The sequence below is a fragment of the Stegostoma tigrinum genome, chromosome 17 (assembly GCF_030684315.1).
Source record: "Stegostoma tigrinum isolate sSteTig4 chromosome 17, sSteTig4.hap1, whole genome shotgun sequence".
In the NCBI taxonomy this organism is placed as follows: Eukaryota; Metazoa; Chordata; class Chondrichthyes; order Orectolobiformes; family Stegostomatidae; genus Stegostoma; species Stegostoma tigrinum.
In genome coordinates, this window is record NC_081370.1 from 3,279,046 (window position 1) to 3,296,039 (window position 16,994).

The following is a 16,994-nucleotide window of genomic DNA, read 5'->3' on the forward strand; positions in this document are numbered from 1 at the left end:
TGCTTTCAGCGATATGTTGATGCATTTGTGCATCCAAACAGGAAGGAGAGGGTTTTTTTGCATGTAGTCTACATGACATTTGGGAGTTGTTGTGCAGCCTCAGGGGCCTTAAGATGACCAACTAATGCTGAAATAACTCCACAGAGACTGGTGTCCTGTCACCAAGTGACCCTTTATTTACACATGGAGAGTCTTTAACACTGATCCAGCTTCCTTAGAGCCAGCTGTCAGAGTGAACAGAACCTCTGACACAAGGTGTAGAGCTGGATGAACCCAGCAGGCCAGGCAGCATCAGGGGATCAGGAAAGCTGAAATTTCAGGTCTGGACCCTTCCTGCTCCTCTGATGCTGCCTGGCCTGCTATGTTCATCCAGCTCTACACCTTATTATCTCAGACTCCAGCATTGGCAGTCCCTACTATCTCAGAACCTCTGACACTCCTGTTTATGTCTGTCAGCCAGGGCTGTCTGATTGGACAAGATTAACAGCCCCAATCAGGGAATTCAGATTCAGTGAGGTCCACCTGGTTAACCTCATGACAAACACTACAGCAGCAAAGGGGAATTGCTCTGCAAATTGGGCAGAGGAGGAGCAGCAGCCACAGAAGCCTCTACTCAGCAGAACTTCCAGCAAGAATGCCTCATTCTTCTGGCTGAGTCGAGAGCAATGCCTAAGAGGACTTGGATTCACCAACTTGAATGTGCCTCCCTTCTTCAACACCTCCTGTGGCCTCATACCAGGCCTAGAGTGGCACCAACAGTAGCTGCAAATGTCACAGTGGCATTACATCTGACTGCAACCAGATCTTGCAAAGAACAGTGGGCAACATTTCCATCTGTTTCACCTAATGATTTTTCCAGGAGTCAAGAGACATAATATGGTAAATTCACTTGCCTATTACCAATGGTGCAGTGAAACATTGATTACATGGACCTGCTTCTTTGGGTAGAGGTATAGAAATTTCAAGGGTTATCATTCCACCAATATATGGTTGGTATGCAGGCATGCACTGTACACCACATCAGTGAGTAATGTTCTCACATTAGCAACTATAATATCTTCGTTCTGAGGAAGTCTGCTGTTCCCATTCTCATGGCTTCTCCGTGAACAACTTTGCTTGAGGATGAATGATAACCACCCCCTCCCCTTCCACCCCAGCCTTCCACCCCTAACACTCTGTGCATTTGCTCATGTTTCCCCTCTACCAGCCAACAGCAATGGGCAAAACCGAGAGCCGTCAGAACAAGAGATAATGGGAACTGCAGATGCTGGCGAATTCCAAGATAATAAAATGTGAGGCTGGATGAACACAGCAGGCCGAACAGCATCTCAGGAGCACAAAAGCTGACGTTTCGGGCCTAGACCCTTCATCAGAGAGAACAACGCAGTTTCTGGTGGCAGGATGACTCAGAGGGAGCCCTGCATTACATGTCCAAGTGTCTGGTAGGCTGCTGCATTCTCCACTCCATCGGCATCAGGAAGGGGCAGCTATTCCCACAGGACCGTGGAAGTACCCTCTGGAGAAAGAGAACCAAGCGGCCGCACGTGCTCTGTTCAGTCATCTAAGAGCTCATGCCCAAACTCCACTTTCCATCGAACAATACTCTCATCATTCCTCTGTTCTCCCCGTCACCGTTAATCTGGGACTCTCCATTACTGGGTCCACTTGGCCGAGATCCTACAATGAAGGCAAACTCTCTATAACATCCTTATCCAAAAAGATGTTCATTTGTCCAAATGAAGTGAACAATTCTCCTTTGCATGTTTTGTGAGTAATCTTCCCTGTCCTTGTGCTCATAAGCAGTGCTCCTCCTGCACAGCCACTGACTTTCACCAAGATGTTCAAGCAGGAGCATTTGACCAGCTTGGGGTAGTGAGGACTTCAACTCGGTAGATAAGCAGTAAGCAGGGCAGCATCTGCAGCCTGGGCTGACTGGTTGACAACAGGGTTGCTGGCATAAAGCTGCCATCCTGAGAAAGGGCTGCAGGTGGGTGTTCCACTTCAACAGTGTCAGGAGTCTGAGTGTGGGTGACAGCCAAGATGGAACCTGTGGCCCCAGTCTGCACTTCTGCTGCAGAGGTGACTCACTGGGCAGCTTCCGCCTGTGCTACGCCATAAGCTGAGCCAGAAGCCACCAGCTACTGCACTGCCCAGGTCTATATGGAGTTGGCCATTACTTCTTGGTAGCACAGAAGCTCGGAGTTTAGCACTACTGCCTCATAGTGCCAGGAACCTGGTGACTGTTTTTCCTGTGTGGTGTTTGCACATTCTCCCTGTGACTGTATGGGTTTCTGTGGTTTCCTGCCACTGTCCAAAGGTGTGCAGGTTAGGGTGGATTGGCCATGCTAAGTTGCCCATTAGTGTCCAGGGATGTGCAGGTAAAAGGAAATGCAGGGTAACAGGGATAGGGTAGGGGTTGGGTCTGGGTGGATTTTTCTTTGGAGGGCCAGTGTGGATTCAGTGGACTGAATGGCCTGCTTCCATGATGTAAGGAATCTGTAAAATTCTACAAACTTCTATGCAGGAAAATTTGAGCTCCAAATTCTGACGATTCCCTGTGCCATAGAGGAACCAGATTCCTCCAATCTCCTCAACACTGACAGAAAGCAGTCTAGTAAATACCTGCTTCGGCCTCAAACCTCTCAGTAGGCATCCTCCACAACCATTTTCCCATAGGTCATCCATCAGATTCCTCGCATAGGTTTCCCTGCAGTCAAACCTGTCCCCATACCCCACTCCCTGGTGAGCTGACATGCTCACTATCCTTTCCCCACAGGCCTGGAGACCCATCGTGTGCAGATCTGATCTCTGCTCAAGTTTCTAAAGGGTTCAGCAATACCGCTGTCTGAACCGGGAGCTGCAAGCATCAGGTCACGGTGACACTGGGCATTCATCATTTGGGTGCGGCCGTTCTCTGTCTTCCTCCCAGCAGTTGCACGTGAAACAGTTTGTGTAAACCTGAAAACAGAAGATACAGAAGGGAAGCATTGAATTGAGGGATGCGGGAAGGACTGTAAGGCACGGCCTACATCTGGCTCATCATGTCAGGCAGCAGAGCGAGGGTGAAATGGGAACTGAGAGTCGCCCCACAAGGCCGTAACGTATAGTGGGTTATATCAATGATGCTGGATGAAATGGGTGTTGTCACAGCACAGCTGCTGTGCAGAGAAATTTTCGTTCTTTCAGGTTGATGGAATCAAGAAGTTCCTGGCCTCCACCCACTGCACATTTGTTTTTTTTCCATTGTGTGACACCTTGCCTTGCAAGTGAGAGGCAGAGTGTCAGTGACTGTCTAGCTGTATGGTATTTGGATGAGGTATCTGCCAGTGGTATGTGGAGGCAGTGAAAGGTGGCTGCAAGGTGAGAGAGCAGACTAACTATCAGGTGAGCCCTGAGTGCTTCGAACTGCTGATGAATAAGAGGTGGGGTTGATGGTGAATGAAGCAGACTGAGGGGGAAGTGGTGGGGAAAATTTCAGATTCCCTTTGAAGATGTATGCACTGGTCATTAACTTTCTACCAGCCCTGCAGCTTAATCCTCATGTCTCTCCACCTGGGATTGAACTCCTTCAGCACCTGTTCCCATTCACTTTGAAAGGTGTATCAGAGATAATGGGAACTGCAGATGCTGGAGGATCCGAGATAGAAGAGCGTGGAGCTGGACGAACACAGCAGGCCAAGCAGCATCTTAGGAGCACAAAAGCTGATGTTTCGGGCCTAGATTTCTGATGAAGGGTCTAGGCCCGAAACGTCAGCTTTTGTGCTCCAAAGATGCTGCTTGGCCTGCTGTGTTCATCCAGCTCCGCACCTTGTTATCTCACTTTGGAAGGTATTCCCTTTATGGATTTCTGGCTTCCTCTGAGAACGTGACCTCTCTCCTTCCATCACCGTCCACGCCTGAAGCCATTAAAATCACATCCAAAAACCCAGGTTATGTCTTGGGAAATCCAGGTTTGTATCCCACCATGGCAGAATTCAACAAACATCTCGAATTAAGAGTTTAAGGATGACCACGAATCTATTGTCGATTGTTGGAGAAACACATCTGGTTTACTATGGGAAAGAAAGTGCCATCCTTACCTGTTCTGGCCTCCATGTTTCTCCAGGCCCACAGCAAAGTGGTTGACTCTTACCTACCCTCTGGATAATTAGAGATGGGAAATAAATGCTGGCCTGGCCAGTGATGCTTTCATCCTGTGAATGACGAAACAAAAAACTTGGGATCCCCTTCACTCCCCTTCTCCTCCCTCTTCCTGCTGTTCCATTAACTCTTTTGTTTCCAGCTATAGCACTGACTTTCTTTCAGTGCAGCATCCCTTTAAAGAAAAAAAGTGCCTTTTAGAGCTGAGGACTTGCTCGACTCTGTCTTCGAACACTGTTAGGCCTCGTGTTGAAGGTACAGCCAACCCATAGCCCAGGCTGGTCGTGAGCTACTCAAATAAACAAACAAATTAGGAGACAGCGTAGTTGCAACTCGCGACTCAGCTGTCTGAAAATGGATGTAAATGTAATTTTTAATCCAGTCCTTTTATCTTGTGTTACTACTCTGTCACTTGCAAAGAGTAATTTTCTCTTTACTTCTGTCTCCTCATTAATTTGGACTCTACAGATTTCCCAGAAGAATCGGAAGGCATAGACACTGAATCCATACTCAGCAATAGTGAGATAACATGGGGCAAGAGTCATGTGAAAGAGCATGAAAATGGCAGCCTGGCTCAGGACCAAGTCGTTGCAGAGAGGAAACTTCCGCCATCAGTGGCAGGCAACAGGAATGACCTTGACGATGACCCGGTCAACCATGGGAAAAGGTCAGCGTTCAGAGAATACCACGTTGTGAAACTGCAAAAGAAGGCCCTGGATCCAATTCCTCAGGGAGATGATATGGCCCCATCTGCTACCTACGAGAGTCAGGAAATGGGCATCTTTCACAAGCAAAACAGCAGAAGTAGCAGGTCCCTCACCTGGGCTAAGCTCATCCCGGAAGAGTGGAGTAAAAAACCGGCCAACCTGTCAGCTCTGTCCAAGGTGGGGAAAGGGAGCATGCTCAACTTGCAGCCCCAGATTTCTATCCCCTTAATCGCCAGCAAAACCAAGCAGTTTTTGAGTAACTCAGCTCACGCTGGGTTCCACAAAATAAGACTCAGTGAGCCCAAGAGGCTGCAGAACAAAATCTACGTGACAAGACCCCAGGAGAAAAAGAAAAGGATGCTGCAGGCTGAGAAGACCAAGGAGTTGTTCCCTGCAATGAACGTGCTTACCAGCACAAAGACTGTGGGGCTGCCAGACACAGGTCTGGAGCGGAATGTAGCTTCTATCGCAAGGGGGAAGAAAACAACGCCGTACCTCAGGAATAAAATCTTTTGGTTAAATAGCAACACCTCACAGGAGGAGGGGAAGGTGCAAGGTGCCAAGAATGGCGCACTGTATGTTTCAACCACCCAAAAGGCGAGGAGAAGCTGGAAGGGACTGCAAGAAAATCTGGACCAGTATCGGGGTGACAGGAACAGATACATCATTACCCCAACGCCCAAAATCCACCTTCTAAGTGAGGAGGTCTTGGGCAATGAAGAAGCCCCAGTTCACAGTGAAGGCAAGGATCCTAAATCAATGGGCGTTGCTGCTGAAGAGACACCCTACTGGAAGACTGATGACCTGAGTGAATCCCAGCAAACATACATCGACCAGTTTGAGGTGACTGACGACGGACTGTCAGATTACAGCTATGAGGATCCTGAGCCACAGAGGGGTTGGATGGAAGAGACCATCAACTGGCAACGGACATTCAGCGTCAGCTCCATGGATTTTGAGCTCCTGCGGTCAGACTGGAATGACCTCCGGTGCAATGTTTCAGGCAACCTGCAACTGAGCGAGAGCGAGGTGGTGGATGTCCTTGCACAATACATGGAGAAGCTAAATGAGAAAAACGGAGGGTAAATATTTTCAGACTGTTCATATGTACATCTTACACTTTGGAAGGTCGTTCTTTCTTTCTCTGGTCTCTTTTAATAATTGTCAAATGATCACACTGGTATTCTTGCTGAAAATGTACCCTAATCCTGATGAATTTTCTTTTCCTGTCTTTCTCTGATCTCCAAGTGTAGTGAGGCAAATGACCTAACTGTTGAGGGAAATTGTGTGCCATGTATTAATGTTCCAGACTGGAATTGGCATTTACTTACAAGTCTGAGCAATGAAAGACCATTTTTTGCAATTTACTGTTGGGTTTAACCTTTGCCTGTATGCAGCTGGCACTAACTAACTCGTATGAAACAGGAATAGTAGGTTTTCACTATCTCATATGCATTTGACTGTAGGTTTGAAAGAGACAAGTGGACTTGGAGTCAGAGATAATGGGAACTGCAGATGCTGGAGAATCCAAGACAACAAAATGTGAGGCTGGATGAACACAGCAGGCCCAGCAGCATCTCAGGAGCACAAAAGCTGACGTTTCGGGCCTAGACCCTTCATCAGAGAGGGGGATGGGGTGAGGGTTCTGGAATAAATAGGGAGAGAGGGGGAGGCGGACCGAAGATGGAGAGAAAAGAAGATAGGTGGAGAGAGTATAGGTGGGGATGTAGGGAGGGGATAGGTCAGTCCAGGGAAGATGGACAGGTCAAGGAGGTGGGATGAGGTTAGTAGGTAGATGGGGGTGCGGCTTGGGGTGGGAGGAAGGGATGGGTGAGAGGAAGAACAGGTTAGGGAGGCGGAGACAGGTTGGACTGGTTTTGGGATGCAGTGGGTGGAGTGGAGGAGCTGGGCTGGTTGTGTGGTGCAGTGGGGGGAGGGGACGAACTGGGCTGGTTTAGGGATGCAGTTGGGGAAGGGGAGATTTTGAAACTGGTGAAGTCCACATTGATACCATTAGGCTGCAGGGTTCCCAGGCGGAATATGAGTTGCTGTTCCTGCAACCTTCGGGTGGCATCATTGTGGCACTGCAGGAGGCCCATGATGGACATGTCATCTAAAGAATGGGAGGGGGAGTGGAAATGGTTTGCGACTGGGAGGTGCAGTTGTTTGTTGCGAACTGAGCGGAGGTGTTCTGCAAAGCGGTCTCCAAGCCTCCGCTTGGTTTCCCCAATGTAGAGGAAGCCACACCGGGTACAGTGCATGCAGTATACCACATTGGCAGATGTGCAGGTGAACCTCTGCTTAATGTGGAATGTCATCTTGGGGCCTGGGATAGGGGTGAGGGAGGAGGTGTGGGGGCAAGTGTAGCATTTCCTGCGGTTGCAGGGGAAGGTGCCGGGTGTGGTGGGGTTGGAGGGCAGTGAGGAGCGAACAAGGGAGTCACGGAGAGAGTGGTCTCTCCGGAAAGCAGACAGGGGTGGGGATGGAAAAATGTCTTGGGTGGTGGGGTCGGACTGTAGATGGCGGAAGTGTCGGAGGATGATGCGTTGTATCCAGAGGTTGGTGGGGTGGTGTGTGAGAACGAGGGGGATCCTCTTAGGGCGGTTGTGGCGGGGGCGGGGTGTGAGAGACGTGTTGCGGGAAATACGGGAGATGCGGTCGAGGGCGTTCTCGATCACTGTGGGGGGAAAGTTGCGTTCCTTGAAGAATTTGGACATCTGGGATGTGCGGGAGTGGAATGTCTTGTCATGGGAGCAGATGCGGCGGAGGCGGAGGAATTGGGAATAGGGGATGGAATTTTTGCAGGAGGGTGGGTGGGAGGAGGTGTATTCTAGGTAGCTGTGGGAGTCGGTGGGCTTGAAATGGACATCAGTTACAAGCTGGTTGCCTGAGATGGAGACTGAGAGGTCCAGGAAGGTGAGGGATGTGCTGGAGATGGCCCAGGTGAACTGAAGGTTGGGGTGGAAGGTGTTGGTGAAGTGGATGAACTGTTCGAGCTCCTCTGGGGAGCAAGGGGCGGCGCCGATACAGTCTTGGAGTCATACAGGTCTATAGCACAGAAAAAGGCTCTTTAGCCCATCAAGTCTGCGTAGACAAAAAAAAACCTAACTGCAGTAATCCTGTTTTCCAGCATTTGGCCCATTGACTTTTACGCATTGGCGTCACAAGTGTACATATAAATACTTCTTCAATATTGTGAAGGTTTCTGTCTCTACCACCCTTGCAGGCAGTAAGTTTCAGATTCCCACCACCCTCTGAAAAACTTTTCCTCCCATACCCTCTAAACCTCCTGCCCCTTCCCTTAAATCTATGCCCTCTGGTCATTGATCCCTCTGCCGAAGGGAAAATTTCCTTTCGGTCTACCCTATCTATGCCCCTTATAATCTTTTACATTCTCAATCCTGCCCCCAGCCAGTCTCCCCTGCTCCAAGGGAAACAACTCCAGTCTGTCCAATCTCTCTTCATAACTAAAACTTTCCAACTCAGGCAACATCCTGGTAAATCTTCTCCCCTCCCCCCAACCTCCAATGCAGTCACAGCCCTCCTATAATGTAGATTCCAGAACTGCGCATGATACTCTAGCAGCGGCCTAAGCAACTTTTAGACGTTTCCAACATCATGTCCCCGCTCTTAAACTCTATTCCTTGGCTAATAAAGGCAAATAAACCATATGCCTTCTTAGTGACTTTATCCACCCATCTTACTTCCTTAAAGAACTGGTGTACATGCACACAAGACCCTCCTGATCAATGGGCTCCAAAATAACAGTGACACAAAATGCATTTCAGCTCCTTCCACACTGAATTTAGGCACTAATGGAATGCCTTTCAATGAATTTCAGATGGCACAGTGGCTCAGTGGTTAGCACCGCTGCCTCACAGCACCAGGGACCTGGGTTTGATTCCAGCTTCGGGTGACTGCCAGTGTGGAGTTGACACATTCTCCTTGTGTCTGTGTGGGTTTCCTCCCGTAGTCCAAAGATGTGCAGGCTAGGTGGATTGGCCATGCTAAATCGCCATGCTAAATTGCCAATAATGTTCAGCAATGTGTAGGGTAGCCATGGGAAATGCAGAATTGTAGGGTAGGGGGCTGAGCCTGGGTGGGTTGGCCTTTGGAGAGTTGGTGTGGACTTATTGGGCTGAATGGCCTGTTTCCACCCTGTGGGAATTTTGACAAAAGCCTATGAAATGAAAACAAAAAATTAACTCTGAGTCGTCAAGTATTTCTGTCCATGAAATCTAAGCTTCTGTCCATTACATTGAAATATGCTTTGTAACTTACCTCATTTTAGAGTCTCCTTTTCTTTTTCTCCTTATCTTTGGAACTTAAAAGTTTATTTCTTGAGAGTAAAACCAACAATTGCATATGCTGGAAATCTAAAGCAAAAACAGGAATTGTTGGAGAGGCTCAGCAGATCTAGCAGCATCTGTGGAGGGAAAGCAGAGTCAACTTTTTGAATCCAGTGACTGTCTTCAGCTCAGAAAAAGTGGTATATATACGCTGATGACAGGGAGTGAGGGGAAATGGTGTGAGAGCCCCGGAAGAAGACAGAGTCCAGCATGACAGAAAGGCAGTTGGGCCAAACAAAGGGATGAATATAGTAAACCAGAGAACGAGAAATGCTGTTCGTTAGGATCATGGTTGGATGTGCTGAAAACAGCCCATGTGATATCAAGATCTGGGGTCTGAGGTGGCGGTTGGATTTGGAACACCACGGAAGGTGTTGACATCCCTAAAACCCTTTTTCATTTTCTGATCAATATTGACGCTACTGGTGAGCAATTTGGAGAAGGTGGCTTCATTAGACGTCATGAAGCATGGATTGAACTCAATGGAAAGAAAATCAGAACAGAAGTAAAACAGAGACTTAGAGTCATACAGCACAGAAACAGACCCTTCAACCCAACCCTCCTTGTACTTCAAACCCTCCATTCCTGGAAACATCCTTGAAAATCTCTTCCGAACCTCCTCCAGCTTAATGACATCCTTCCTATAACAGGGAGGCCAAAACTTGACGCACTACTCCAGATGATGCCTCACCAATGCCCTGTGCAACTTCAACGTGTCTTCCCAGCTCCTGTACTCAAAGGTCTGAGCAATAAGGGCAAGCATGCTAACTGCCTTCTTCATATATGTACTATACATTATATATGATATACAATTAATATATAACACTGTGAAACACACTATCACTATATTGAAGTGACTCCCACTGTTTCCCATTCCGACTTCCTTTTCCAGAGCCTTAAAACTATACTAATCCAACCTCCTTCAACTTTTGCCTACTTGCAATGTATTATCTGTCGCTTGTTGACGCATTTAATTACCTGTCTGGCTTTTGTCTATTACATAGGCCTTGATGTTACACTTGGGTTTCTAATTTAAAGAAGAGAGCTGCCATGCATACAGGAAAATTTGAAAGAGAACATTTCGCTTTATTACTTTAAGACTGTTCCATTGAAAGACCTTGGTCACAAGTCGGTAGCTAAATGGATGTAAATATTTTGATAAAGCTGGAGAGTTCACTTGAAATTAAAGACGAAATTGCATTAAATTTATCGTGTAGTATCAGGCCATTCAGCCCTACTGGTTGATACTGCTACATCTATGCTGCATTCAAGACTCACCAACCCAACTTCGCCCAACCCCATCAGCATGCCTTCCTTGTCTTCACTTTGTCACATACTTGTATATCTTGACCTTAACTGCATCTGTGCTACTTGCTTCAGTGTTGCATCGTGACCACTTTCCAAGTAAAACCAATTCTCCTGGAGAACCCATTGGAATCACCGACGACCATTTTATAATTGCAAGCCCTGACTTGTAAGCCACATTTTCTTCGCAGCTCTTGTGTCATGTGGTCTTCCTTCCTCTTTCAACAGAGTCTATACACTTCTGCGGATCGTTAATGTGGAGAAGCGGAGGGATTCAGCTCGTGGTAACAGATACCTCATTGAACTGGAGCTGATGGAGAAGGGGAGAAAAGTGGTCCGTTTGACAGATTACATCTACCTCTTGCTGCACAGAACTAAACAAGATGATGGAATTGAAGCGACCATGCAGTTGCAAGATAAGGAACCCACTCAGCTGAATGTTCCATATCACAAGTCTCTCCTCTGCCAACCTGTAGGTTTACACGTGAGACCTGATGTCATGGTACATTTTGTCGTCCCAGGTGAGAACTAATGTTTCCTATATTACAACAGTTGTTGCCCTTCATTCTCTGGAAACAAAAAGAATGCAAAGAGACCTAACTGCCCTTGTGTCATGGATGGTAAAACATTAATATGCAGGTATAACAAGTAATTAGGGAAGCCAATAGAATGTTACAATTTGTTGTGAGAGGAATTAATTGCAAAAGCATGGAGGTTATACATGAATTATACAGGGCGCTGGTGAGGCCATCTCAGGAATATTGTGTACAGTACTGGTCTCCTTATTTAAGGAAGGATGTAAATGTGTTGGGAGCACTTCAGGAAACATTTTCTGCACTAATACCTGGAATGTAAGGCCTGGCCTAGGTGGAAAGGTTAGACAAGTTCCTTGAAGTTAATAAAGAGTAAGAGGTAACTCGATTGAAGTGTAAGACACTGTGAGAACTTGAATGGGTAGATGTGAAGAGGACATTTCCTTGTTTGGCAGAATCTAGAACTATGAAACAGTGGGCCCTCTTATTGATATCTTAACATAAAATAATGAACAGAACTACAGAATCCAATGTCCAAAATACTCTAGAATTTCATATATAATAAAAATGGAAGAAAGTAACAATAATGTGTATTTATTTTATAAATATATAAATATACATTAGTCTTGCCTTTAGTACACATATGCCAACCTCCTGACATAACATTGCTTAGAAAACAATCTTTTTTGAAAACAGAGAACCAGCTCTTGAAGCCTGGCACTTAAACACAGTTTCCATTCTGCTCACAGCAGGTAGCTGTTAATTGATGTGGGGCTGACTGTACTGAAAATGCAGGCGGGGTGGCCTTAAAGTATCATAGGTCTATCTTCACAGCAGAAAAATGTGACACACTTTACATGTTCTAACACTTTGTCCTATTAAGACAGCAGATCATCTGACTTACTGTGAGGAAAGTGGCCGGGATGGCAAATACCATTAAATAATAGTCGGATAATAAAGTTATCATGTACTGCTTCCCAAGAACTGGAGTCAGTGTGGTGAATCAAAGTCAAATCAGTGAGCCAAATGGAACTCATTTACATTTCTTTTTACCTTCTCATTTCTATTGTGAATCACAACAAGTTTCTAACCATGAAAACAAGTGTGTACTCAGAGTAATCGTAATAACATAGTATGAAATTTTATAAAAATAGACTGTACAGCTGCATTTATACTCAGCTGAGGAAGTTTAGACTGCCTAACTGTCAGTTGTATTTCAGTTGCTGGATTTGTTTACTGATGCAAAATGTTGAACTACATTATCTTCTTTGCGGTGAGTTTGCAATCTGTGTCATGTTTCCCTTCTTGATGGAGATCCAAGTCTGGCATCTCAGTCTCCCAGTCTGTAGGCCCCTCTCAGCAATAGACAGGGGTCTTTCACAAAACATGTCTAGGTTGTATATAAAAGTTCCTTTTAACTCCCCCTGCCCCATCCTCAAAAGGGACTTGAAGCCATTGGTTTCTTCTCAGTTTTCGTAGTTTCATGTTACCCTCAGCCTCTGCTCTGTCCCTCCATGGAACACAGTTTCTAGTCTCTCTACATTCCTGATTGTAAAGATTCATTACTGAACCTCCCTGACACACTGTCATGTCAGGCTATGGATAAAAATCCAACTTATCTCCTGTAGACCACTGTTAATGTGCAAATCACTTTTTCATTGAAGTTACCTTTTTGCAAGGAGCTTTCAGCTCTGAGTGGATAGTATGCCAAACTATCGACAATACAGCGCTGAAAAACTTGAGTTTAAGTCGTAAACGCATTGACCCCCATCCTCCATTCCTGATAGCAGTGAATGTATGCAACATACTGATGACTGCATATGAGCTGCAAGGTTCTGGGAGCTCACTCATGCTGAATCCAAACTTGCTGCTTGCCAGAAAGGGTTCACTGGTAGTCCAAGTGATGATCCCACCAGGACCTTTACTGTTTTTCATTCATAGGAATGTAGGCATTGCTAGCTGGGCCGGCATTTTATTAGCCAGCAACTAAGGAGTCAGGGAGAAACCCAGCTGGACATCAAACAGCAGGTTATTGCCAAGGAATTGCTTGATTGTGCTGTTGATAACATTTTCAGTGTTATAATGAAGATTGAGAGTAGATTGATGAGATAGGAATTGACTGAGTTGCTTTCTGTATGAAGAACATAACTGGGCAAGTTTCCATACATTCATGTAGATGTTTGGCCACGTGCCAGCAAATTCTGGAGCACAAGTTTTCAGGGATAGACCCAGAATGTTGTCAGGGTCCATAGGCTTTGCAGTATCCATTGCCTCCAACCAGTACTTGATATCACGTTGAACCAATTGAATTGTCTGGAGACTTGTAACTGTAATGCTGAGGATCTCTGGAAGGAGCTGAGATGAATCATCCACTTGGCACTTCCAGGTGAAAATTATTGCAAGCACTTCACCCTTATCTTTTACTCTGATGTGCTGGGCTCCTGGAGGATGGGGTTATTTGTGAGGGTTTCCCCTCTTGTGTTTAATTGTTCACCATCATTCACAGCTGCAGGGCTTAGATCTGATCTGTGGGTTGTGCCTTTGAAGCTTATCACTTCTTATTAATGCTGTTTGGCAGTTTCACCAGATTAACACCTCATTTTTAGGTTTGACTGGTACTGTGCCTGGCATGCCCTCCTGCACTCTCCTTGAACCAGGGTTGATCCCCTAGCTTGATGGGAATGGTTGAGTGGAGGATATGATGGACCACGAATTTGCAGTTTGTGCTGGAGTACAATTTTGCTGCCGTTAATGGTCCACAGCACCTCAAGGATACCCAGTCTTGAGTTGGTAGATCTGTTCACATTTTATCCTATTTAGTGCAGTGATGCTGTAACACATGATGGAGGGTAACCTCAATGTGAAGACAGGACTTCATTTCTACAAGGACTGTGCGGTGGTCATTTTCACTGATACAGTCATGGACACATGCATCTGCAGCAGGCCAGTTGATAATATGGGGCTAAGTATGCTTTTCACTCTTGTTGCTTCCCTTACCACAACGACCAGCTTGGTTTAGTGGTAGTGCTGTCAAGATACTCTTGGTGATGGACATTGAAGTCACCCAGTCAGAATACATTCTGCTCTCTTGCCACCCTCTCTACTTCCACGGTGTCATCAGCAGTACATGGTAAACAATGAGAGGTTTCCTTACACATTTTTAACCTGATGCCATGAGATCTCATGGGGTTTACAGGCAATGTTCAGTACTCCCAAGGCAACTCTCCATTTGCATACCACCGTGCTGCCCCCTCTGCTGGGTCTGTCCTATACTGGGGACAGAATATTGGTGGAACATTGTATATGAGGCATGAATTCAGTGAATATGACAATGTCAGACTGTTATGCCACCAGTTTGTGAGACAATTCCCCTAGTTTTGGCACTAGCCAAATATTAACAAGAGGGACTTTGCAGGGTAGACAGATTGAAAGGACTGAGACTGCTGTTGACATTTCCAGTGTCTCGACCAAAGCCAGTGGCCCCATGTGATTTCAAACCTTTTCTTTTCGAGACTTTCCAGCAGTTGATGTAGTCTAGCCATTTCAGAAGGCAGTTACGAATCATTCATATTGCTGTGAATCTGGACTGACTGGACCAGGGAAGGAAGGTAGTTTCATTTTCCCTCAAGGACATGAGTGAGCCAGATGGCTTTTTACACTTCACGGTCATCACTAAACTTTTAATTCCAATTTTTGTTGAATTTAAAATTCTACCATCTGCCCTGCTCGAATTTGAACCTGAGTCCCCAGAACATTTCCTGGGTCCCTAGAACACTAGTCCAGCACCTTCATTACACTGTCATTTTGATTGCTGGTGTGTAAAGCTGGGCTATCTATTATGGACAAACAGTGCCTAGAGAAAATGCTGAGTGAACAAACCAAGGAGGGTGGGTGAGTGATGGAGATACACTGGCGAGCAAAGACAGGGAGGCAGTGAGTGGTGAACAGGGCCAGGATGGGGTGGTGGTGATAGTGGCTGGAGTTAAAGGCTGAATGAAAGAACCCTTGCAAATGCACATTAAACACAACACCTACAAGGACAGTGGAGCAATGCTGGACCTCCTGGGTGTGCCTTCCTCAATGATTTTAAAGGGGGAGCATCTTTTCATGTTATGCACTTTGCCACTTTTTCTCCCAAGTTTGTTTAAGAAAGAGTCCAGGCTGCAACAAAGTTCCAACTTCTCCACTGCAGAAGGTAACTGTACTTATAAATGCAATGTGCCACTGCTTTTCCATTGACTGAAGGCCATACCCCACTTCATGGATCTCTACAAATCCAATGTATGCCAATGTGGCACCTCTGTCAATTCATTATATTTTGAGTAAGTTAATGAATGGAATCCTTTTTCATTCATTCATTCATGGAATGTGGGGCACTCTGATTGGGCCATCATTTATTGCCCATCCCTAATTGCCCAGCAGGCAGTTAAGCGTCAACCACATTGTTGTTAGTCCGGAGACACATGCAGGCCAGATGAGGATGGCAGATTCCCTTCCCTAAGGGGCATTAGTGGACCAGATTGTTTGTTTTTTTTCTTCCCTTTGACATTCGACAATGGTTTCATGGTCATCATTAGACACCTAATTCAAGATTCCACAGCAGGATTTGAACCTGAGTCCACAGAACGTTAGCTGAGTTTCTGAATTATTGGTCTAGTGATAATACCACAAGGCCATTGCCTCCCTATGTTTGTCATGGTTTACCTATGTTAGAAGAAAGTCTTTCTGCTTCGAAATTCGTGGGTCAGATACACAGGAGTACTTAGTTGTGCCTGTTTAAGTATATTCTTCCATATGTCAATGGAAGACACAAAGGAGAAATAGAATTCAAGGAAATTAAATGGAATAAAGAATTGAGATCAGTCCCACTGTAACCAAACTGAGTGATTTTAAAAAAAGATGTCATCTGATAGTGTTATATAAAGCGATATAAGAAGAAAATTCTTAAGACGATTGAAATTCAACTAAGGGATGAGGAAAAGGTGCAGGTGTTTAAATTAGCGTAAGGAAGGAAGGTCGTGTGAACTAACCAGAAAATTAAATAAACAACTGGGAAGTTTAACACAAACTAAACTGTCAGGTTAGAGATCTCCTTTCTGGGAATAATCAGCTACAATTGGCCTGTTGCCTCCTTGATGTGACGTAAGATCTCCAAGAGAAAAGTGAAGAGAAGTGGAAAGGTCCTAGCTGCCAGAGGTAATGGGAACTGCAGATGCTTGAGAATCCAAGATAAGAAAGTGTGAAGTTGGATGAACACAGCAGGCCAAGCAGCATCTTAGGAGCACAAAAGCTGACGTTTCGGGCCTAGACCCTTCATCGTCTGATGAAAGGTCCTAGCTACCAGTTGGGCAAGTAATCAACAATCATTCTTTCCTTATTTTTTGACTGTACAGTAAAGAACCAGGCCCGGTGGGTGCAGCAGTTCATTATGGATATGGAAGACCTCTACAAGGCAACAAAGGATGAAAGCTTCAACATTATCATCATTGACTTTGACAGTAGTGACATGGATGTGGAACAGACCTTGAAGAACAGCAAACTGCCTCGGTACGGTAAGATATTGGTAAATTTGACTGGGACTGTCTTGCTTGTTTGTTATGTATTTACTTTCTTGAATGAGAAAAAGGAACCATGCATCGTTAATGATAGCCTGGAGAATTAGCCAGCCGATGCATTTGATAGACAACAAAATGTGAGGCTGGATGAACACAGCAGGCCAAGCTGCATCTCAGGAGCACAAAAGCTGACGTTTCGGGCCTAGACCCTTCATCAGAGAGGGGGATGGGGTGAGGGTTCTGGAATAAATAGGGAGAGTCTCCCTATTTATTCCAGAACCCTCACCCCATCCCCCTCTCTGATGAAGGGTCTAGGCCTGAAACGTCAGCTTTTGTGCTCCTGAGATGCTGCTTGGCCTGCTGTGTTCATCCAGCCTCACATTTTGTTGTCTTGGATTCTCCAGC

At 45.9% G+C, this 16,994-nt stretch overlaps 1 protein-coding gene across 6 annotated transcripts in view; it reads left to right on the plus strand.

Annotated features, from left to right (window-relative positions):
* Nucleotides 1-16,994, plus strand: part of LOC125459246 (N-acetyl-beta-glucosaminyl-glycoprotein 4-beta-N-acetylgalactosaminyltransferase 1-like) — a 660,984-nt gene that overhangs the window by 606,819 nt on the left and 37,171 nt on the right. For 5 of the 6 annotated variants that reach the window (XM_048545435.2, XM_048545438.2, XM_048545436.2 and 2 more), the window contains 3 exons: nucleotides 4,609-5,929; nucleotides 10,730-11,022; nucleotides 16,428-16,581. In XM_048545435.2, coding sequence (XP_048401392.1) covers nucleotides 4,609-5,929; nucleotides 10,730-11,022; nucleotides 16,428-16,581 — 1,768 coding nt within the window. Of the gene's footprint in view, nucleotides 1-4,608; nucleotides 5,930-10,729; nucleotides 11,023-16,427; nucleotides 16,587-16,994 lie in introns of all 6 variants that reach the window. The other variant, XR_009446825.1, reaches the window with a different exon arrangement.